General features: G+C 48.2%; 1 protein-coding gene across 1 annotated transcript in view; it reads left to right on the top strand.

The window, feature by feature from the left end:
* ITIH5 (inter-alpha-trypsin inhibitor heavy chain family member 5) overlaps positions 1 to 23,347 on the top strand; it is an 84,969-nt gene extending 61,622 nt beyond the window's left edge. Inside the window, exons 8-14 of the mRNA XM_027560165.1 lie at positions 2,069 to 2,237; positions 6,748 to 7,057; positions 7,799 to 8,364; positions 12,066 to 12,119; positions 14,085 to 14,201; positions 15,931 to 16,308; positions 18,423 to 23,347. Coding sequence (XP_027415966.1) covers positions 2,069 to 2,237; positions 6,748 to 7,057; positions 7,799 to 8,364; positions 12,066 to 12,119; positions 14,085 to 14,201; positions 15,931 to 16,308; positions 18,423 to 18,712 — 1,884 coding nt within the window. The 3' untranslated portion in view covers positions 18,713 to 23,347. The remainder of the gene's footprint in view (positions 1 to 2,068; positions 2,238 to 6,747; positions 7,058 to 7,798; positions 8,365 to 12,065; positions 12,120 to 14,084; positions 14,202 to 15,930; positions 16,309 to 18,422) is intronic.
* The last annotated feature ends 381 nt before the right edge of the window (positions 23,348 to 23,728 follow it).

Below are 23,728 nucleotides of genomic sequence, written 5' to 3'. Positions count from 1 at the left end.
GAAGGCAGGGGTCGGGGTGCCGGCTTGAAAGGACAGAGGAGCGAGTGAACCCAGGACGGAAGGACGAGGAGGGGGCAGCAGGCACGCCTACTGTGGGACAGAGCATCCATCAAGGGAACGGCAGATGCAGAGGTCCTGGCAAGGGCAAGGGCTGGAAGAAATGACGACACTGCCATGCCATGAGTGCCAGAAAAGTGTGTGTGTGCCACGTGAAAGAGGATCTCAGAGAAGGGGGCTGTTGTGTCTTTTTTTTTTGTCACTTGCTTTCCCCCGAGTTGTACTGAGGTACAGTTGATATACAGCACTGTAGGTTTAAGGTGTGCAGTGTAATGTTTTTTAAATATTTATTTAAATTGTATTTTGTTTTTGATCGGAGGGTGATTGCAATATTGTGATGGTTTCTGCTGTGCATCCACATGGATAGGCCAGAGGCATGTCCCCTCCCTCTAGAGCCCACCTCCCATCCCATCCCACCCCTCTTGATTGTCCCAGGGGACTGGCTTTGGGTTCCCTGTGTTGGATACAACAAATTCCCACTGGCGATCTATGTTACATGTGGTAACATATGACCTTCTTGGCTTCTTTCCAGGATGTCCTCCCTTGTATTTCAAGTTACCCAGGTCCTTCGGGCCTCTTCCTCAGATCCCCTCTGTTCTCTGAAACGCCTTCTCACGTCACTGCAGCCCACGGTGCTTCGTTCTCTCTTAAAATCCAGCGGTAGTTCTGATTCGCACCCTTCCTCTGTCATTCACGAATCGTCCTTGTATTCTTTCATCTTCTGAACTTCTCTCTAGGGTGTGTCAGGAGTTCTCTGCCCTGGGTGATAAGAAAATAGATGGAGGGACGTCCCTGGTGGTCCAGTGGGTAAGAGTCCACCTGCCAATGCAGGGGGCACATGTTCAATCCCTGTTCAGGGAACTGGGATCCCACATGCTTCAGGGCAACCAGGTCCTTGCTCCTCAACTGTAGAAAGCCCAAGTGCCTCAACGAAGACCCAGCACAACCAAAAAAAATAATAGATGGAACCTGCCTTCACTGGAGGAAGGGAAAGAGACATGGAGTGGACTATAGTCGAAACGGGGACGCACTTACTCTATAAGTACGTTGAGGGCACTGCTAGCCTAGAGGACAGAAGGTCCACTCTCTTTAGAGGAGCCAGAAAATGTTTCAAAACAGAATATAGCGCATTAGCTGGGTTTTGAAGAATGACTAAGGACTTGTCAGATGAAACAGGGGCATAAGGCAGCAGGGAAGAACACCCCAGGTCTCGAGAACAGCAGTCGTGAAGTTCCAGAGGCTTAGGGCTTGATGTATGTGGATCAGAGCAGACAGGACATTTCGTATATGAAAAACATTCGTGTTTTATATAAAGTTGTAAAACACGTTGTTGTTTAGTTGCTCAGTCTTGGCCGACTCATTTGTGACCCAATGAATCGTAGCCCGCCAGGCTCCTCTGTCCATAGGATTCTCGAGGCAAGAATACTGGAGTGGGTTGCCATTTCTTCCTCCAGGAGATCTTCCCAATCCAGGGATCAAACTCAAATCTCCTGCACTGCAGGCAAATTCTTTCCCACTGAGCCACTGGACTGCAAGGAGATCCAACCAGTCCATTCTGAAGGACATCAGTCCTGGGATTTCTTTGGAAGGAATGATGCTAAAGCTGAAACTCCAGTACTTTGGCCACCTCATGCGAAGAGTTGACTCACTGGAAAAGACTCTGATGCTGGGAGGGATTGGGGGCAGGAGGAGAAGGGGATGACAGAGGATGAGATGGCTGGATGGCATCACTGACTCGATGGACGTGAGTCTGAGTGAACTCCGGGAGTTGGTGATGGACAGGGAGGCCTGGCGTGCTGCGATTCATGGGGTCGCAAAGAGTCGGACATGACTGAGGACTGAACTGAACTGAACTGAGGTGATAAAGTTCCTTGACATTTATCCAAGTCCCTTTACAGAGCAGGCACTCCATTATAACCCTGGGATTGTCCCCAGCGTGCAGTTTCCAAGCCAGGGGATGTGTAGACTCATGCAATGGGACATGACTGGCCTTGCTTTTGTGTTTGCCTAGACCAAGGATGCCCTTTTCACAATTCTGCATGACCTGCGACCCCAGGACCATTTCAATATCGTTGGGTTTTCCAACCGGATCAAAGTGTGGAAGGACCATTTGGTGTCAGTTACTCCCAATAGCATCAGAGATGGCAAAGTCTACATCCACCACATGTCGCCTAGCGGAGGTAAGTACGTCCTGCTTTGCCTGTTTGCTGAGACACGATACAGGGATTTGAAAGTTGACGCTGATCACAGGAAAGGAGATAACAGGTGAGCACTTTCCCCAGGAGCTTGCTTCTCCTTTTCTGGGCACCGAACTAAGATGGTCAAATAAGTTACGGGGGAAATACCTGATAGGTTTTGGAGCCTTTCCTGGTTTATCTCACGGATCCCAAACAATGCAGCTCTTTTTGTAAACCGATTTTCGGGGCCAGGAGTGAAAGCCAAGTGGCTGATTCAGTGCTTTGTGTGCTTGAGTGTGAGAACCTTAAGGCAGCAGATGGAGCCGCCCCCCTGAGCTGTCGGTCCTCCTGGACTACGGTGGCCTGGGAGATGCTCTAGGTGGAAAGGCAGTGGAGCCGCCCCCCTGAGCTGTCGGTCCTCCTGGACTACGGTGGCCTGGGAGATGCTCTAGGTGGAAAGGCCTGGGAGATGCTCTAGGTGGAAAGGCAGTGGAGCCTTTGCAGCCTCGCCTGGGGGCGGTGCCAAGGTAAGGGCGCAGGTGAGGGGAAAGGCCAGAAAGAGCTCTGAGATGATCTGAGACTCAGGACAGTGTGTTACCACCTGTGCTGGCTGTCAGTGCCGTCAACCCTGGGCCCAGATCTTACTCCCGCTGTCAACTCATCCTGAGGACAGTGGGCACCTGGCCAAAGCTCAGTATTGGCATGTTGACTGGACCTTTACCATCCTTCATAGAGGCCCATAGAGACACCATCTCCTCGGGGATTCAGGTGATCTGCTTTCGAGATCTGGAGACAGAAAACACCCAGTTCTGTCCATCCTCTTCTGTCTGAGTTTCTCATCACTCATGTTGGTTATTTTCCCTCCAAGGCAAAGCTCTGGTTTCCCAAATGACCTTTGTTTGGAACTTGATCTTGTGTGAATGGAATTTTGATTTATGGATACAATGGGATTTCCTACCAGTTTCCACAACAGTGTGATCTAGAAATTGTTTTACTGGTTGAAGCGAGAAATGAAAGTTTAGAGTTAATATTTTAGTGATGATCCTTGGAAGGAAGTTGGGAAGTCTCTGAGGAAAAAGACTTCCCTTAATCTTTGTTTAGCCTGTAGTTCCTGGAGCCAACTCAATGGAAAAGACCCTGATGCTGGGAAAGATTGAAGGCGGGAGGAGAAGGGGACGACAGGATCATATGGTGCATGGCATCACTGACTCAAAGGACATGAGTCTGAGCAAACTCCAGGAGATGGTGAAGGACAGGGAAGCCTGGCATGCTGCAGTCCCTGGGATTGCAAGGAGCTGGACACGACTTAGCGACTGAGCAACAACTTGGCATAGCTCCTGACATACAGCACCCACTTAAAGAATATGCATTAAAAGGAGTTTATTTAAAGATGCTGCTTACTATTAGAATGCTATTTGTGTGCTGGGGGGAGCAGGATAAAGCTTTAGAAAACAGGTAATGCGTGTTATGCCCTTTTGGAATCTAAACCTTAGAAACCACACTGGTTTCCTTTTTTTTTTTTGTCTCAGCATTTCATTGACCCAACCCTCTGCAGATGAACAGAAAATTACTGTCCTCTCCTCATCAGGAGATGAGCATGGATTCTGAAGCCAGACTGCCTGGATTTAAATCCAGCCCCACCAGCTATGAGGCATTTAATCTCTCTCTACCTCCTTTTCTTCATCTGTAAAATGAGGATAATGGACTTTTTTTAGGATGAGTTAAAATATTTAAAGTACTTACAACAGTGGCCTCACACAGGAGGTCGTCTCTAGCTGTCAGATATGGCCATTTTGGGGCTTCCCTGGTAGCTCAGCTGGTAAAGGATCCACCTGCAATGTGGGAGACCTGAGTTCGATCCCTGGGTTGGGAAGATCCCCCCGAGGAGAGCATGGCAGCCCACTCCAGCATTCCTGCCTGGAGAATCCCCATGGACAGTCTGGCAGGTTTTGCAAAGAGCTGGACACGACTGAGTGACTAAGCACACACACACATGGCCATTTTTACCCAAATAGTCCCTCTTGCTGGTGCACTGTGGCCCTTTAATATCCCTGGGGGAGCTCTCAGTGGGATGGTTGGGGCGGCTCCATGGGAACTCTCCTGTTGTTTTTTCACTTTTTGTTTTTATTTGGCTGCACCAGGACTTACTTGCATCACGAGGCATCGTTTAGTTGTGGTATGCCAACTCTTGGTGTTGGCGTGGGATCTAGTTCACCAACCAGAGATTAAAGCGGGCCTCCTGCCTCGGGAGCTGGAGTCTTAGCCTCTGGGCCACCGGGGAAGGCCCAGCCCCTGCTGCCCACCCCCGCTGTTAAGTGTGCAGGAGATGCCTCAGCTTAACAGAGATTCGATGCCAAGCCCTGCTGTGCCTGGCGTGAGAAAAGCTAAGCACATCCTTTGCCTGGGGCTGTCCCTGGCTTTAAAGTGCAATGAGAGATTTGGCATCATCGCTTAAGTTCTGGATCAAAGAGGAAATAAACACCTGCCTTCTGGTCCACGTGCACACCTTCAGAGGCAATGAAGCTAGGTGAGGCATCCAGAGAGGCAAGCGGCCGAACCCAGAGAAGTGCTGCGTGCTGTCTCAGCTGTAAGTTTCCCTTACGTGTGGACCATGTGTGCATCTTAGAACGAATTAGTGATGCATTTGCACAGTCACAGACATCTATATTTTCAGCCAGAAATTCTGGAGGATGTGAAGCAATGGGGGAAATTTTCTGGTTCAATCAAATACGGTAGATTTTGCAGGCAGATTAAAAAGCACGCCAGTCAGGTGACAGGATGGTGGTAATGGGTACACAGCTTTATACATTTACTAAAAATCATTAACTGTGTACTGAAAATGAGTGAAATATTTGGTCTGTCAAGAAGACCACTTAAAAAACTAACCCCTGGGGTCAGAAAAAGGAAATGGGTGTTCATGTCTGCTATCAGAACTCTCGACTTTTCTTGGTAATAATAGAGCAGCTGCAACAGAGTTGAACGAAACTCTTAGGATCTAGAGCTTCGTGTTGGCTGGGAGATTTAACTTCCACACGCCATCCATCTCACCTTACCCCAAGCAAAAAACCTGTCCAGCACCCGCTGCAGGCAGTGTCCCCTGACTTTAATCAGAGCTGCTAGTGACAAGCATGTCTGAATTAGAAATGGCAGCGGTGGTGGGAGGCATAAACTGGACAGCCTTCACTTGGTGGGGTCCTTGTGGACAGGGGAGACCCTGAAGAGGCAGGAAGCCAGAAAGGCGATGCCAGCAATAAGAAAAAAATGAGTGAGTTCTCTAATCCTCGTCCTCCAGCCCCAGGCCATACGTGACATCCCCACGAAGGTCTCCACATTCCCACCTCCACACTCGGTGCTCCCTGCTTCCCTTTGGGGTGTATTCTTTCTCCAAGTCCCTGCACCCAACACCCTCCTGCCTTTGCAAAGCAATTCTCCGAAAGAGGTGCAGGTCGGCCATGCTAAGGGAATGGAGACCCCTAAGCTGAGGCACCATCAGAGACCCTCATGTGTGCTCAGTCACTCAGTCTTTGTCCTGCTCTGTGACCCCGTGGACTGTAGCCCACCAGGCTCCTCTTTCCATGGAGTTCTCCAGGCAAGAATACTGGAGTGGGTTGCCGTTTCCTCCTTTAGGGGATCTTCCTGAATCAGGGATCAAACCCATGTCTCCTGCATTGCAGGCAGATTCTTTTTTTTTTTTTTTAATTTTAATTGGAGGCTAATTACTCTACAGTATTGTAGTGGTTTTGCCATACACCGACATGAATCAGCCATGGGTGTACATGTGTTCCCCATCCTGAACCCCCCTCCCACCTCCCTCCCGGTCCCACCCGTCAGGGTAATCTCAGTGCACCGGCCCTGAGCACCCTGTCTCATGCATCGAACCTGGACTGGCGATCTGTTTCACATATTATAATATACATGTTTCAGTGCCACTCTCTCAAATCATCCCACCCTCGCTTTCTCCCACAGAGTCCAAAAGTCTGTTCTTTACATCTGTGTCTCTTTTGCTGTTTCATGTATAGGGTCATCGTTACCATCTTTCTAAATTCCATATATATGCGTTAATATACTGTCTTGGTATTTTTCTTTCTGATTTACTTCACTCTGTATAATAGGCTCCAGTTTCATCCACCTCATTAGAACTGATTCAAATGCATTCTTTTTAATGGCTGAGTAATATTCCATGGTGTATATGTACCACAGCTTTCTTATCCATTTGTCTGCTGATGGACATCTAGGTTGCTTCCGTGTCCCGGCTATTATAAAGAGTGTGCAGGCGGATTCTTTACCCACTGAGCCACCTGGGACGCCCATCAGACACCTTCAGGACGAGGTTATATAACTCTGCACCTTTCCTGTGCATCTGCGGAGTTTCTAGGCTGCCTGTGTGGCCTGGAGTGAGTGCAGGGGGCTGCTCTCCCCACCTGTCAGCCCTGCAGGTGCATGGGAGGGGTGTGAAGATATGTCCAGGTGAGGGAGCCAGCGAGCCTCCAGCATCGTGTTCTGTGTCCCGTAGGCACGGACATCAACGGGGCCCTGCAGAGGGGCATCCAGCTGCTCAACGACTACGTGGCCCACAACGACATCGAGGACCGAAGCGTGTCCCTCGTGGTCTTCCTGACGGACGGGAAGCCCACCGTCGGGGAGACCCACACCCTCAAGATCCTCAACAATACCCGGGAGGCCACCCGGGGCCGGGTCTGCATCTTCACCGTGGGCATCGGGGCCGACGTGGACTTCAAGCTGCTGGAGAAGCTGTCCCTGGAGAACTGCGGGCTCACGCGGCGAGTCCACGAAGACCACGACGCCCGCGCCCAGCTCATCGGGTCCGTGGTCTGCCTGTGTCCTCAGGGCGAGGGGAGGGCAGGGGTAGGCTCAGTGGGAGGCCTGGACGTGAGGCTGGACCCCAAATCTGATCTATGCGTCTTAAAATCAGGCTGATCTGGGTTCACATTCTGGCCCTGCCTCATGACTTCAGGCCTTAAGACCCTCTGTGCCTCAGCCTTCTCTCCTGTGACAGGAGGATTCTGGCCGGATGATAGAATTTAATGAGAAAAACCACGTGACGTATTGGCAGGACTGTTAGGGATTCTTAAAATTATATTCTGTGGAGACTTGTTAAGATGGATTAGGCTAGGTAAGGAGTATGCATATTCACGGAATATGCAGCAGTGTCTATACCCGTCTGAAGGTCAGTGTCTTCCAGCATCTAAATACTGAAGGTGGATTACCCTCATTCACACTGTGTTACTCCAGAAGCAAAACGGAGACCAGTGGGTGGAACTTGCAGAAAGGAAAATTGTGATTTACTGCCAGAAGCTCCCTGGTCCTCCTCAGAGCAGTGGACAAGAGACGAGGGAGCTTGTGGAGTAGTGAGTTCCCCATCACCAGTGGTATTCAAGCCTCTGCTGCATGGCCTCCTGTCTGAAATGTTCTGGGTGGAATGTTGGACTTGGCTGCTTCTAAGATCAGAACTGCCTCCCCAACAGCCCATGGTTTCCTCTAAGCCCTGTCCTGCTTGCCGCCTGGGCAGTCCCTGATTCTCCCCCTCCATTCCTCCTCTCCAGGTTCTACGATGAGATCAGGACCCCACTCCTCTCCGACATCCGCGTGGATTATCCTCCCAGCTTGGTGGAGCGTGCCACCAGGACACTGTTCCCCAACTATTTCAACGGCTCGGAGATCGTAATCGCAGGGAAGCTGGTGGACAGGGCAATGGACCGGCTGCACGTGGAGGTCACGGCCAGCAACAGTAAGAAGTTTGTGGTGCTCAAGGAGGACGTGCCCGTGGAGCCCCGGAAGGTGGGGATCGACGTCCCGCAGAGCCCCAGGCCCAGGGGGCGCGGCCAGGAGGAGCCCAACCACCTGGAACGTCTCTGGAGCTACCTGACCCTGAAGGAGCTGCTGAGTGCCTGGCTGCAGAGCATCGAGGAGCCAGAAAGGGAGCGGCTGAGGCAGGAGGCCCAGGCTCTGGCCGTGAACCACCACTTCCTCATCCCTTTCACATCCATGACACTAAAGTCAGCACCGCGGACAGAGGCCCCAGAGGCCGCTTACGGCATGTCCAGCACGTCCATGGCCACTGGACCCGAAACGGTGATGCAGAGCCTGCGGGGCACACACCTGCAGCCAGGTGAGCGCGTATGGGGCTCAGTGTGGGGACCCGCATGGCCCTTTCTGGCTGCTTTTTCAGGCCAAGGTCATCTCTTTTATTTTCTTGTGTCGTAATTTTTATAAACAATGTTCTATTCCTGCAGCTCCTAGCCAACAGTGGATTAGCTTGTGTGTGTGTTGTTATAAACCGTGGATCACTATAGAGTTCAAGAAGGTAAAGTCAGTCTATCGATAAATCATCAATATTGAGTGCCTACAGGAAGGAACAGACAAGTAAACAAATATTCATTTTTAAGTGCCTTTCTATATATTTTTAAAAGATTTTATTTATTTTATTTTTTGGGCTGTGGTGGGTCTTCCCACCACAACTTCTTCTGGGTTTTCCCAGAAAACCATTGCTGCACGTGGGTTTTCTCTAGTTGGGGAGAGTGGGGGCTCCTCTCCAGCTGCAGCGTGCAGGCTTGTTTGCAGTGGTTTCTCTTGGGGAGCACAGGCTCTAGGGCACACAGCCTTCAGTACTTGCCACACGTGGGCTCAGTAGTTGTGGCTCCTGGGCTCTGGAGCACAGGCTCAGGAGTTTAGCACATGAACTTAGTTGCTCCACGGCCTGGGGGATCCTTCCCAATCAGGGCTCAAAGCGGTTTCCCCTGCATTTCAAGTCTAATTTTTATCCAGGGGACCACCAGGGAAGCCCACCTTTCTATATTTTTAAATACTTCAGTTATGTAATTTGATGCATATGCTTGATTTTATATAGATAAAAATAAGTTATATGATAAAATTTTATAGGTAAAATAAAATGAAATTTTACTATATATTGTATTTTATTGTTTAGTCACTCAGTTGTGCCCAGCTCTTTGTGAGCCCATAGACTGCAGCATGCCAGGCTTCCCTGTCCTTCACTATCTTCCAGAGTTTGCTCAAACTCATGTTCATTGAGCCGGTGATGCCAGCCAACCATCTCATCCTCTGCCACCCCTTCTCCTCCTGCCCTCAATCTTTCCCAGCATCAGGGTCTTTTCCAATGAGTCAGCTCTTCTTATCAGGTGGCCAAAGTATTGGAGCTTCAGCATCAGTCCTTCCAATGAATGTTCAGGGTTGATTTCCTTTAGGATTGACTGGTTTGATCTCTTTGCTGTCCAGGGGACTCTCAAGAGTCTTCTCCAACACCACAATTTGAAAGCATCAATTCTTTGGCACTCAGCCTTCTTTATGGTCCAACTCTCTCACCTATACATGACTACTGGAAAAACAATAGCTTTGACTATACAGACCTTTTTCAACAAAGTGAAGTCTGCTTTTTAATACGTTGTCTAGGTTTATCATAGCCCGTGTCTTGTATATTTTATGAATGTTACTTCTCATGTTTTTATTAAAATTGTATTTTTAAAATTTTAATGATTTTGTTTACAATGAAATAAATGAAATTTTATTTTATTATAGATATTATTTAAATTATACAGGAGAAATTAAGTTCTTCTGTATAAGAGAATCCAGAGTTGAAACAGAAATTTTTTATTATCTGTCCCAGTGCCATTTTTCAGGGGAAATTAGTAGAAACAAGAACGAGAGGGACTTCCCTGGTGCTCCAGTGATTAAAAATCCGCTTTCCATGCGAAGAGCACAGGTTCAATCCCTGATCAGGAAACTAAGATTCCAACATGCCTCGAGGTGCAGCCAAAAAAAAAAAGAATGGGAAAACGGCAGGAAAAGTAATTCAACCAAAGCAAAGGGTTATATTTCAGTAATATCTGCTTGTGGAAAACAGCACTCTTTTCATATGTGACGTTTTTATTAGCTTCCTGCCAGGTTCACATGTCCTGAGGTGAGGGAACTGACGTGAACCCGGCCTCGCGCGATCCTCAGATTCTAAACTCTGAGAATCACCTGGGCGTCGTGGAGAGAGCACAACCTTAGGATCCAGACCATTTCAGCTCGTGGCTCCTCCTTGCCAGTTGTGGCCTGGGGCAGGCTTCTGAACTTCTCTGAGCTTCTGTTCTCTCACCTGTAAAATGTAGATAGTGGTGTCTTTCCTGAAGGGCTGTTGCAAGGATTAATGTGCAGCATCTTAAGTACAGAATGAGTGTTCTACACATGTTAGATACCCTCTCCCATGAGGAGTGCAGAACTAGAAATTTATCGAAAAGTGCAGAGCCTGATGTAGAGGTGAAAAATGCTACATTGCGTTTTTAGAAAGAGTGGAGCTTGTCTTGGCAAACCTAGAACAATATTCATTCTGGTGAAAAGGATGAATAAGTAAGTTGCATGGTGCTGTGAGTTCATGCCTCAAGATCTGTGCCACATCCAGGGAAAATGGGTTTGAGTAACATCTTGATTTGATGTTAGTAACTCAAATTTCTGCAGCTTCGGGAGATAGCAAACTCATAAACGACACAGGACTCAGAGAGCCAAGAACACATATGAGGAATAACCAACTGATTGAGCAAAAGGCTCGTTAGATGTAAAATTTTCCTGAAGCATCAGTTAGTACTCAGACAATTTCCTCCTTTTGTTTAAAGCTCTGATGATTTTTTAATTTTAAGATTTTTTTTGAGTGTCCGTGACAGTTTAAGGCTCCCAAAGCAGGCATCCAGACTGAGATGTCATTTCTCCCGTGTGGTTGACCTGATTCAGCCCATGTCCTGCTTATGAGGGGTCAGTTAGAGAAGGGAGCACTTAGAAACATTCAGATACTGTGATCTTCATTTTCTGGGTGCAAAGATCAATGAAACACAAGCATCAGAGGAGCATAATCTTGTTAATACAGACAGCTTGAAACAAGATATTAATTTTATTTTATTGACAGAAAGTAATTTACTTTTGGGTTATTTTTTAATATTTATTTTTGCTGCTGCTTTGTGAATTGTGTTTACACTCATGGCTCTAGACCTGGATTGCCATGATATCTTTTTCTTTTACATTTTTATATCCTTTTGGTTGTTGTAAAGTGCTATTTTATAAAAAAAAAAAAAAGTTAAATAAAAGTTACCATCATAACCATTTTTCCATTCTTTTTTTAAATTGAAGTGTATTTGATTTACAATGTGGGGTTGCTTTCTGCTGAACAGCAAAGTGATTCGGTTATACATAGTTCAATCCAGTTCAGTCGCACATATACATTCTTTATTTTTAGTCTTTTCCGTGATGGTTTATTATAGGATATTGAATATAGTTCTCTGTGCTATTCGGTAGGGCCTTGTTGCTTTTCCATTTTATTTGTAAAAGCTTACATTTGCTTTTACAACCTCCCACCATCCCTCCCCCGACCCCCTCCCTCTTGGCACCCCCCATTCTGGCCTCTACATTGTAACCATTTTTAAGTGTACAGCTCAGTAGTGTCCAGTATATTCACATCATTGTGAGACAGATCTCCAGAACTTTTTCATCTTGCAAATCTAAAACTCTGTCCTCATTAAACAATTCTACTTTCCCCTTCCCCCATAACTATAGAATATTTTCTGCATTTTTTTCCTATCATATGCACAGAAATCACAGGCAAGAAGAATATTATTTAATTTATAAAGAAATAAAATAGTTTCCCCTCCTTATGTTACACCTTCCCTCTGTGTTGGGAGGCCAAGCTCCTCCTGTAAAACCAATGTTTTTAAATGGTCACAAATGTATGTGAAAGCTGTATTTGACTCATCTCAACTCTCTATACCTCTCACTTCCTCCTCTTTAATAAATAACAATGGTGGGTCTCTTCTTTCTCCTCTCTAGGACCTGCTGTCAAGAAACCATACAACCCAAGGATTAAAATCTCCAAAACATCAGGTAAAGGAAAGAATAAGCTTGTGTGTGATTGAGAGTTGAGATATTTAGGACTAAGATGACCAGGAATTCCCTGAAGCCAGTTAGATCACCTCATAGAACAAGATGTGAGGACCTATATTTATAGGTCAAGTCTGCAGCCTGGGGGCAGTTCTCAAAATCCCGATTGTCATTACACCATCACCTAAACTCCACAGATAACACAGTCCTTAGGACCCTAGCAGGAGCCCTGGTAGAAGGATGGATTGGACAGAGGCACGCGTTCATTATGACTGAGTTGAAAAGACATTTGTTTTTAGAGATCTGAAGTATGCTCGCTTCCAGCTTCTGGTGTTACAGTTATCTGCCACAGTGCACACTTTTTAAACATTATTATTCTATTATTTTCATAATCCTTGGCTTTAGAAGGAAAGAGCAGATAACGATACCATAAAATTTCCCTTGGCCAGCTTTCTGGGATTACAATAAAAATCTGGATGGAATAATGACCCACTGGCTGGGTTTTATTCTTCAAATGTACACATCTGCCTTTGTAAGCCTTCCTTATTGCCCTGCTGCTGATGTACTGGGCATGCGGGTTCGCAGAGCCAGGGAGTCTGGAGATTAGCTCTGGGTAGAGGAAACACATCGTCCCCAGTGGGTAGGGTGTCATTCCTTTGAGCACACACGCGTTATGGAATGCAAGAAAACTTTCCTCTTGGATACTGAGCAGAGTAATGACTTCCAGACCTCTCCTCTCCTCTTTTGGAGCAAGCAACATCTTCCCTTGTAAAGGAATTTGGAAGATTTGAGTACAAATGATGTGGTATGAGCACAAGACACTCTCAGAGAATCGTCACGTAGTTATATGTGTGCCCACAGAGCACCAAAAGTATGCACTTTTATCTCCACTGGTTGTCATCTTCTCATCTACAGAAGACCAGTACCTTGTATGTCTTTATTACATTGTCCTTCACTCGATGCTTAAGGCAGTTTACAGTGAGATCAACCAGATTCTTTCAGAGGCCCCTCTAAGTCAGGCTGGGAACAGAAGGGGTTTCTCAGCAGCTCCTCCAAGACCCTTAACTGGCTCATAGCTTGAAAACACTGAACTCCTGGTCCACCACCCCTCACCATATACGAATGGTGGAATATATACGTATACAGGAAACTCAGTCCTGTACATGCATACGTGTGTACACATGAAGTAGAGGGGAATTCGGAAACATGTTGTGTTTGGTGTAGAGAGAGAAACGAACCCTCCACTCTTGTGGGAAAAGAGAACTGATGTAGACTCTTGGGAAATAGTTTGTACAGTGAGAGGCAAGACCGTCCGTCTTTAGCAGAGGTGAAAATGAGGGAACAGGCGAGGAGCAGGGGCCAGCCAAGCTTTGTGGTCTTATCTGCGGACAGAATTTTGAGAGCAGTAAAGTCAGTGGGACCCAGAGGAGGAGTTGCCATGGTCACTGCTGACTGGCCTCCTGCTGACTGTGTCCTTCACTTGTCTCCAGCTCTAAACTGGGCTCAGTCATTGCCACTCACGCAAGGGCTGTGTCCGACTGGCGCTGGGAACGTCTCTAGGGCCGTGGCTCTCCAGAGACAGGACAGGAAGTTCTTATCCACATCACTTAACTAGGCTGGCCTAAGCGTGACAGAAGGGGTTAGGAGCAGCCACAGAGGGAATTGAAGAATGTGGACTCAGTCGTCGTAGGGGTGTAGGCTGAGGCCCCGCTTACCCCTGCAGCTCAGTTGACTGCAGTGTCATCACAGGAGCGTTGGATTTGAATTTAGGGGACCTGCATTCAAATATTTACTTTCCACAAGCTACCTGTGTAACCGCTGCATCACTTCATCTCCCAGGCATCTTCCTCGTGTTGACACGGAGTAAGTCAACAACACAAGAGAAAATACGAAAAGAGTGCTTACACAGGGAAGGTGCCCAATAAATGTCTCTTCTTTTTCTCTCCCGTTCTTGCCCTGGCCTGGCAGCGGATGGAGACCCCCACTTTGTCGTGGATTTCCCCTTGAGCAACCTCACGGTCTGTTTCAACATCGATGGAGAACCTGGGCACATCCTGAGGCTGGTCTCTGATCATGCGGACTCTGGTGAGTTCTGCCTAGAAAGTAGAAGATCTTGCGTTTGTGGACTAGAAATAAATAAATCCTAATATTTGCATTTTACCCCACTCCTCATGGTGTCATGGCATCTGGTCCCATCACTTCATGGCAAATACATGGGGAAACAGTGGAAACAGTGACAAACTTTGTTTGGGGGCTCCCAAATCACCACAGCTGGTGACTGTGGCCATGAAATTAAAAGACGCTTGCTCCTTGGAAGAAAAGCTACGACCAACCAAGACAGTATATTAAAAAGCAGAGACATTATTTTGCCAACAAAGGTCTGTCTAGTCAAAGCTATGGTTTTTCCAGTAGCCATGTATGGATGCGAGAATTGGACTATAAAGAAAGCTGAGCACCAAAGAATTGATGCTTTTGAACTGTGGTGTTGGAGAAGACTCTTGAGAGTCCCTTGGACGGCAAGGAGATCAAACCAGTCCATCCTAAAGGAATTGAGTCCTGAATATTCATTGGAAGGACTGATGCTGAAGCTGAAACTCCAATACTTTGGCCACCTGATGGGAAGAGCCGACTCATTTGAAAAGACCCTGATGCTGGGAAAGATTGAGGGCAGGAGGAGAAGGGGACGACAGAGGATGAGATGGTTGGATGGCATCACTGACTCAATGAACATGAGTTTGAGTAAACTCTGGGAGTTGGTGATGGACAGGGAGGCCTGGCGTGCTGCAGTCCATGCAGTCGCAAAGAGTCGGACACAACTGAGTGACTGAACTGAACCGAATCTTTGCATTTTACCCCACTGCTCATGGTGTCCCGGGGTCTTCAAATCAGGAGTAGTGGAAACTAGTGGATCAGAAATACTGTGTCAGGGCCACATGAGAGTTTTTGGAACAAAAGCGGACAAACATGTCAACCCCCTTTTATTTTCTATTTTTTAACTTTTTTTTCACTTTTAAATTTTTATCAGAGTATAGTTGATTTACAATGCTGTTTTAGTTTCAAGTGTACAGCAACATGAATCAGTTCTACATATACATATATCCACTCTTTTTCTCTTTTAGATGCTTTTCCCATATGTTGTTGTTCAGTCACTAAGTCGTGCCTGTCCTTCATTATCTCCCAGAGCTTGCTCAAACTCATATTCACTGAGTTGGTAACGCCATCCAACCATCTCATCCTCTGTCATCCCCTTCTCCTCCTGCCCTCAATCTTTCCCAGCATCAGGGCCTTTTCCAATGAGTCAGCTCTTCCCATCAGGTGGCCAAAGTATTGGAGCTTCAGCTTTAGTAGCAGTCCTTCCGATGAATATTCAGGGTTGATTTGCTTTCTGATTGACTGGTTGGATCTCCTTGCAGTCCAAGGGACTCTCAAGAGTCTTCTCCAGCACCACAGTTCAAAAGCATCAATTCTTTGGTGCCTAGCCTACTTTGGGCTTCTGTTTCCCATATAGGTCATTACAAATTATTGAGCAGAGTTCCCTGTCCCTGTGCTCTGCAATAGGTCCTTGTTGATTATCTGTTTTATATATAGTAGTGTGTATATTTTACATCAGCTTCTTCTACCCAGGACATTGGTCAAAAATCAGTTACACCTTCATGCATGTGTTCATTCATTCACTACGCACTGAGTGGTCCCTGCATGAGAGCAGAAGTTCTTGGTTCTAGAAACACAGGAGAAGGAAATTCTAACGAGATCCCTTCATGTGGCAGTGGGGGCAGTTTGTCTAACTGCTGCTCTCTTCCCCTCTGCCTTTGAGGTGTGACGGTGAACGGAGAGTTGATTGGGGCCCCTGCTCCTCCAAACGGCCACAAGAAACAGCGCACGTACTTCCGTACCATCACCATCCTCGTCAACAAGCCGGAGAGATCTTACCTGGAGATCACACCCAGCAGGGTCATCGTGGATGGTGGGGACAGACTGGTCCTCCCCTGCAACCAGAGCGCGGTTGTGGGGCGCCGGGGGCTGGAGGTGTCCGTGTCTGCCAATGCCAGTGTCACCATCAGCATCCAGGGCACCGTGGCCTTTGTCGTCCTCCTCCACCTCTACAAAAAGCCAGCCCCTTACCAGCGCAACCACCTGGGCTTCTACATCGCCAACGGCCAAGGCCTCTCCAGCAACTGCCATGGCCTGTTAGGTAGGTGGCTGATTCCCATGCCCGTCACAGTTCGGTTTCCCAAGGTGAACCTGATGCTGTCCACGCCTTGACTTGGCTGAGAAATTCCACAGAAATGTGGTCTCCTTTTTAAATTTATATTTTGGCTGTGCTGGGTCTTTGGGCTTTTCTCTAGTGGCAAGCGGACGCTGCTCTCCAGTTGCGGCGTTGCTCAGGCTTCTCACTGTGGTGACTTCCGTCGCCGTGGAGCACGGGCCCTGGGCACGTGGGCTTCAGTAGTTGTCGCACATGGACTTGGTTGCACCGAGGCGTGTGGGATCTTCCCAGACCATGGATCAAACCCGTGTCGCCTGCGTTGGCAGGAGGATTTTTAACCGCTGGGGCACTAGGGAAGTCCAGGAATGTGGTCTTTATGTAGCTTATGAAAAGCCTATTTCTTTCTCTCTCTCTTTTTTTTTTTTTAACAGTTTTTTTGTGACTTGCCTGGTGGCTCAGACAGTAAAGAATCTGCCTGCAATGCAGGAGACCCAGGTTCAGTCCCTGGATTGGGAAGATCCCCTGAAGAAGGCAGTGGCTTCCCACTCCAGTAGTCTCACCTGGAGAATTCCATGGACAGAGTTGCCGCAAATGGCAAAATTTCGTTCTTTTTCATGGCTGAGTAGTATTCCATTGTATATACACCCCATTCTATTATATATACATCTTCTTTATCCATTCATCAGGTGATGGACACTCAGGTTGCTTGTCTATCTTGGCAGTTGTAAATAGTACTGCTGTGAACTTTGGGGTGCACGTATCTCTTCAAATTAGTGTGAAAAGTGCGTTTCTTGCTTCATGACTACTTTCTAGAGTAGGAATGAACTTTACTAATTTTCACGCACCTTCAGGGAAAAGGAGCAAAGAAATGGGGCATCCTTCTCTTCATCCTTCTCTGGTTCTTTACTCTCCGGGAGACCATGCAAACACAGGGCAGCCCACGGCCCAGCACCCGGTGGGCCCGCTCTGCCTGGCTTCCCTCCACGTGCCATTTCATGTGGGCCCTTTGCCCACAAGTAAGGAGGGAGCCGCTGCCAGGGCTGGGTTTAGAAAGCAGGATTTCCTGGCGCTCGAGCTGGATGTCTCAGTGCAGCCTGCCTGCCAAGTGTGAGCTCCTCTCATGGACGCAGAGCTCGGGTCCCTCGGCCTTTGTGATGTCCTAGCTTAACCTGGAGAATTCTGACACTGCTTCCCACACCCACTAAGTGCACGCACAGACGAGGTCCCCAGGCGGGAGGAGGGCGGGGAAGACTGGACCCTCCTTCTCTACTTGTTCACCCCCATCTCGTCCTCCTGCCTCAGTACTCCTACTGGGTATCTGTGTTTTTATTTTATAATTTTTAAATGTTTATTTTTGGCTGCGTTGGGTCTTTGTTGCTGCTTGGGCTTTTCTCTAGTTACAGTGAGCAGGGGCTACTCACTAGTTGCAGTGCTCAGGCTTCTGATTGCAATGGTTTCCCTTGTGGCCGAGCACAGGCTGTAGGGAGAGTGGGCTACGGGAGTTGCGGCTCCCGGGCTTTAGAGCACAGGCTCAATAGTTGTGGAGCACAGGCTTACTTGGTCCGAGGTATGTGGGATCTTCCTGGATCCGGGATTAAACCAATGTCTCCTGCATTGGCAGGCGGATTCTTTACCACTGAGCCACCAGGGAAGCCCCTGGTTTTGTTTATTTAAATATTTATTTAGCTGCACCAGGTCTTAATGGCAGCATTTGGGATCTAGTTCCCTGACCAGGGATCGACCCCAGGCTCCCTGCATTGGGAGCGCGGAGTCTTAGCTGCTAGACCACCAGGGATGCCCCCCGCCCCCCGGGAATCTGTTTGCAGGCGGGGCATCTTTCCCGTGTTGGCTCCCAGAAGTGGAGGCTGAGATGAGCCTCAGGTCTCTCCTCCCTACATCCCTCCGGACACTGGTGCAGGTGCCTCTCGGGGGGTCCAGCCCAGGATCGCAGGCATCACCTTGACAATGATGTCATAATCTCCTTCCTCTGGGTCACACCTGGGCATATGTCGGTCACCAGCCCCCAAATCAAAATTAGATGTTGTTCAACCGCATTGCTTGCGCTTGACCTAGACCTGATGTCTTTTGTGCCCTCTCAGGTCAATTCCTGAACCAGGAGGCCAGACTCATAGGGCTCAGCAAGAGCCCTGCCCATCCTCCGGTTCCCGAGGCAGGAGAGAGGTCTGAGGCCGTCCTTGAGGTGAAAGGTCGCCAGGTCCCGGTGGTCTGGAAGCAGAGGAGGATCTACAACGGGGAGGAGCAGGTGGACTGCTGGTTTGCCCGGAACAACGCTGCCGGCCTGATCGACGGGGAGTACAAGGGCTACCTGGCGGCCCATCCTTTCGACTCCGAGACCGCCTTCGGCCCGGGCCTCTCCCGGGGACTCTGACAGCAGCAGCCGTGACGCAGGAGTGCATGGCAGGGGACCCCGTGGTCTGGTTCTTGGCTGGTAGCCAGCACCCTGACCTCAGCCCTAGTGGCGGGGAGGTCTGCCATCTGCTTGAAATGAGAGTGGGGTCAGGACCTTGAAGGGAGGATGGGATTTTCCCCCTCTCCTCCCCCTCCCTCATCTCCAGTAGTGAAAGATGGTGGCACCAAGGGACCAGTCACAGCTAAAAGCAAGTCTCTATCTTGTCCCAGCTGGCTTGTCCATCTCACCGCTGACCCTAAGGTGACTGATGAAGGAAGGTCTGGTCTGTTTTCTTTGTGGAAATGGCCAAGTTTGGGCACTCTTCTCTGCGCCTCATACTAATGCTTAGGGATCTCTCCTCCTAGCCTGGCTGCGTCCTCCAGACATGTGGCCAACCTCTGCCTCAGGGGAGCCTTTCCCTGGCCTCACCACCCCCTGGTATTGCACACAGCACGCAGACCGGATCATTGTAAACCACTTGACCTGGCTTTAGCAGAGGATTTTCTTCTGCCGTGATGTCTTGCCCTTGAAAATTTGTTTTCATTTAAAAAAAATCAATTCAAAATAGAAACGCTGCATTCCAGATACCAACATTCCTCTAACAGGCTCTGTAAACCCCTTGTCTTTTGCTGGTGAGATTCTATTTATTCCGGAAAGCTGATAATACACAGCGCGGCCCACGTGGGAGTATTTCACTGGCCTGTCTCGGAGCTGGAGTGCCGGCCAGCTGCATGATGAATCTTCCACTTGGCTCTTCCAGCCTGGTCCTGCTTCCAGCCTGGTTCGCTCGAGGTCCCCAGGAGGTGATGAGGCAGGCTCCGGCAGAACTGGGAGGGGGAGGGATTGGATCAGCACAGAGCCGACCTACAGGGATCAAACTCTCAGCAGGAAGTATGGACGATGGACTTACAGATCTAAGGGGCCCACATCCCAGACCGAGAGGCTGGAAGTCAGTATGAGCGAGGGGCTGGGGACAGATCTGATTCTGTCAGGACAGGTTACAATCAGGGGTCGGGGGTGATCTCAGAAGTCAGTGACGTCACCCTCCTCAGGGGAGCTGTGAAGCCTGCTGCGTCATCAAGGGGCTGGGAGGTGGGTAGTGGTCTTGGGATCTCTTTTCTTGCCCCCAGCTTGTGCTCTGCTTGGTCTTCTCTGGACCACAGAGGTCATCCTGTAAGTCTGACCCTCACAGCAGTTGGAGCACACATGGACACAGAGGGCCTGCCAGCCAACAGCGAGGGAGGAAAGACTTGGGTCAGAGAAATGGAATATCTTAATGGCAGACTGAATAGAATAAAGGCTTTTGTGCTGGTTTCATGGAGGTCCCGTCCAGGAGGGAGTGACTCTAGAACTTCCGTGCCATGTGGAAGCCGGAAGCACTTGGAGAGAAATCAGAGTTAAGAAAATTGTTTATCATCTTGGCCCTCCCGTGGGAAACATGTGAGCAGCAAATTGACCTGCCCGTGTTTCTGTGGACCAGGCGACTGCAGGAGGTGAAGGTAGTGCCGGGCTGAGCCGGGGGCTGGGGGCTGGGGCCGGTGGTCGGTTGTGTCTCAGAGTCTCCGTGCCTCTCCACTCTGGGAACCCACCAGACCAGAGCAGGCAGCTGTTATTTTTGACTCAACTCAGCTGCCTATTGTCGTGCCCGCGGTGTGAGCGCACCAGTCCAGGCTGCCGACAGCTGATTCTATATTTCAGAGGGAGAGAAGGAGCAGGAGGCGGGCCAGCAGGGGCCTGGGCAGGCTCTGCAGGGTCCTTCCTGTTCTGTAGACCTCAGCCCCAGCTGGGCAGACGACCCTGTGGCCCCAGGGTTGTGTTCCAGGCTCTGTGTTCCAGGCGTGGCCTCAGCTGCAGACAAGACGAGAAGCTATTCCTTCAGGACTAGCTACTACAATGAGACGCCCCTCCCTTACTCTCCTATTCAGGGGGAAAAAAAAATCCATTTTGTAAAAGTATTAGGTTAAACTTTCATTTTAACATTTTTACTTTAGACATATCCCACTTTTCTTTCTTCTCTTCCATTGTATATCTTTTTTTTTTTTTTTGCAAAAAGTATGTACCAGGACATTTTCTGTTTCAGCCAGAGACTATGAGATTTATGGGCCCCCAACTCCACACCAAAGTCATACTTCAGGTTTTTTTTTCTTTTAAACTTGATTGAAAAAATGTCATATTTTCTGTTGGTCAGGTGTGTCGTGAAGAGCAAGATCTTTTCAAATAAACTTAAGCCCCCTATGTACAAACGAGTTCCATCCTGAGAGGGCATTTGTAAGTCCAGTTTGTTCATCAGTCCAGGTGAGTCCGACAAAGTTAGCCCAGGTACCCAACCTACACAGTCGGCTGTATAGGACTGTACTGTAATAGATTTATAATGCTTTTCATGCAAATAATACATAAAAAACAAACACAAAAAATAAAGCAACTATACTCCAATAAAATTAATTTTAAAACTAATTTTTAAAGAAATGAGACATTTTTAATCTTACAGAATAGTACCTTGAAAAGCACAGTAGTACAGCTGGCATACAGAAGCACGTGTGAATCTTTGAAGGCACACAAGCTCACAACTTGCAGGTCTGTATGTAGAGGACTTACTGTAAATGCAGTGGCAAGGAGGGATTCTGTTCTGGGGGGGACATGGAGGCAGGTGGGCGGTTTCCCCCACATCATACAAGACCTAGAGCAGGACCAGGCTGAGTCTCCAGAATGCATTCATTAGCTTTGACACAATATCGTTGTCTGGACAATCATTTATTGTCCTTGAGCATGTAAAAATAAGTTGGGGTCAGGGATACTCAATGAGCAGTTCAATGAGCTTGAGAAGTCTGTTGTGATAATGAGGGTTTAAACCTCAAGTTACGACATCACTAATGTCCATGAGTCCTAACTGTTGCTAGGCTGGGCTCTCTAGAAAGTATCCACCCCTGGGTTCCTAATCCCCACCCTCATCTGAAAAAGAGAGGCATCTCCATGTGTTGTCTTTAAGGGTCTCCAGTACTGTTGCCCGCAAAATCCCATGGATGGAGGAGCCTGGTAGGCTGCAGTCCATGGGGTCGCTAAGAGTCGAACACGACTGAGTGACTTCACTTTCAGTTTCCACTTGCATTGGAGAAGGAAATGGCAACCCACTCCAGTGTTCTTGCCTGGAGAATCTCATGGATGGAGAAGCCTGGTAGGCTGCAGTCCCTGGGGTCGCACAGAGTCGGACACGACTGAAGTGACTTAGTAGTAGTAGTAGATGTAGTTTCACATTCCCTGAATAAAACGGACTGAAGTTCTGTACTCATTAGATGCTTTTTCTTCTGTTTGCCTTTTCGCTGGTTTACTAGTTTAGGATCCAGGGCATATGTGTCAGGAGGACAACCCTTCCTGAACCTCCATCACCCTAGGGAGCATTAGTGCTGGTCTCTGGAATGGGAGAGATCATCTCTGTTTCTATCAGATGAAACATTAGATCCTTAGTTGAATCATGTGTCCCCGCAGGTGGACTAGGGACAGGTTTCATTTTCTTTACATTTGAATCTTGACTGTGCTGAATGCTATGGGCAGAAAGTCTGTGTCCCTCCAAATTCATATGCTGAAGCCTAAATCAAACCCCAGGGTGATGGCACTAGGAGGTGGGGCGCTGGGGAAGGAAGGGGGGATGCTGGAGGGCGGGAGGACGGGGCGCTTGTGATGGGATTGGTGGCTGGTGGTTTAGTCGCTCAGTTGCGCCCGACCCTTGTGATCCCATGGACTGTAGCCCACCAGGCTCCTCTGTCCATGGGATTCTCCAGCCAAGGGTACTGGAGTGGGTTGCCATTTCCTTCTCCAGGGGATCTTCCCGGGCCAGGGATCGAACCTGAGTCTCTTGCATTGAAGACAGATTTTTTACCAGAGCCACCAGGGAAGCCCTTTGTGACGGGATTAGTGAGACATGAGATGATTTTTCTGTTCTCCACCCTGTGAGCACTAGAAGGAACACCTTCTAAAATCAAGAACTGGGCTCTCATCAGACACCGAGTCAGCTGGCACCTTGATCTTGGATTTCCCAGCCTCCAAAATTGGGAGAAATAAATGTCAGTTGTCTAAGCCACATTGTCTATGGCATTCTTTCTTTTTTTTTTTAAGATGTATTTGTTTATTTTTGGCTGTGCATGTTCTTCATTGCTGCGAGCAGGCTTTCTCTAGTTGTGGCAAGCGGGGTCTCCCTTCACTGTGGTGTGCGGGCTTCTCACCGTGGTAGTTTCTCTTGTTGCGGAGCACAGGGTCTGGGGCGTGTGGGCTTCAGTAGCTGCAGCTTGGGAGCTCTAGAGCACAGGCTCAGTAGTTGCGGTGCATGGGCTTCGTTGCTCTGAGGCATGTGGGATCTTCCCAGCTCGGGGATCGGACCGTGTCACCTGCATTGGCAGGTGGATCTTCAACCACTAGGGAAGCCCCTATGGTGTTCTTGATAGAGCAACCTGAGCTGACTGAGACGCTGACTCATTTAAGATGCGAATTCCTTTTCTTTCCTTCAAGCTGCCCTGAATGTATACAAACAATGTTATTACTAAATCCACAGGACTCTTGGAACCATTCATGCACGATCCAACTAAAGTAAACAGCAAATAAAACAACACAGCTAAGCAAACACTTAGAATTGTGACTTTAAATATTTATTCTGTTCAGTTTGAAATAACAAGTAGGGCACGAGCTAGTTCACCTTCAAGAAGCATTTTCCTTCCACAAAAAATTTGTAAAATTATAACATCTAAAAACAAACAACACCCTGGTGTATTTGTTTTGAGGGGAAATGACTAGAGAGAATAAAACTTGTTGATTCTAACCACACTGTTTGTAAGAATTTCTGAATTCCATAGAAATATATGTAAATCGAGCAAGTGACTTGACGCTGGAAGAATCATGTGGAAACAGGGCAACCTGCTATATGGAACAGCCAATGTATATCAGCCATCTCTGACCTTTTATAAAACAGTCAAATTCATAGAGAAGTGCCTTAAGCGTCAGTCCCTT

The sequence above is a fragment of the Bos indicus x Bos taurus genome, chromosome 13 (assembly GCF_003369695.1).
Source record: "Bos indicus x Bos taurus breed Angus x Brahman F1 hybrid chromosome 13, Bos_hybrid_MaternalHap_v2.0, whole genome shotgun sequence".
Classification (NCBI taxonomy): Eukaryota; Metazoa; Chordata; class Mammalia; order Artiodactyla; family Bovidae; genus Bos; species Bos indicus x Bos taurus.
The sequence above is the reverse complement of the archived record's forward strand: the minus strand, read 5'-3'. Positions and strand labels throughout refer to the sequence as shown.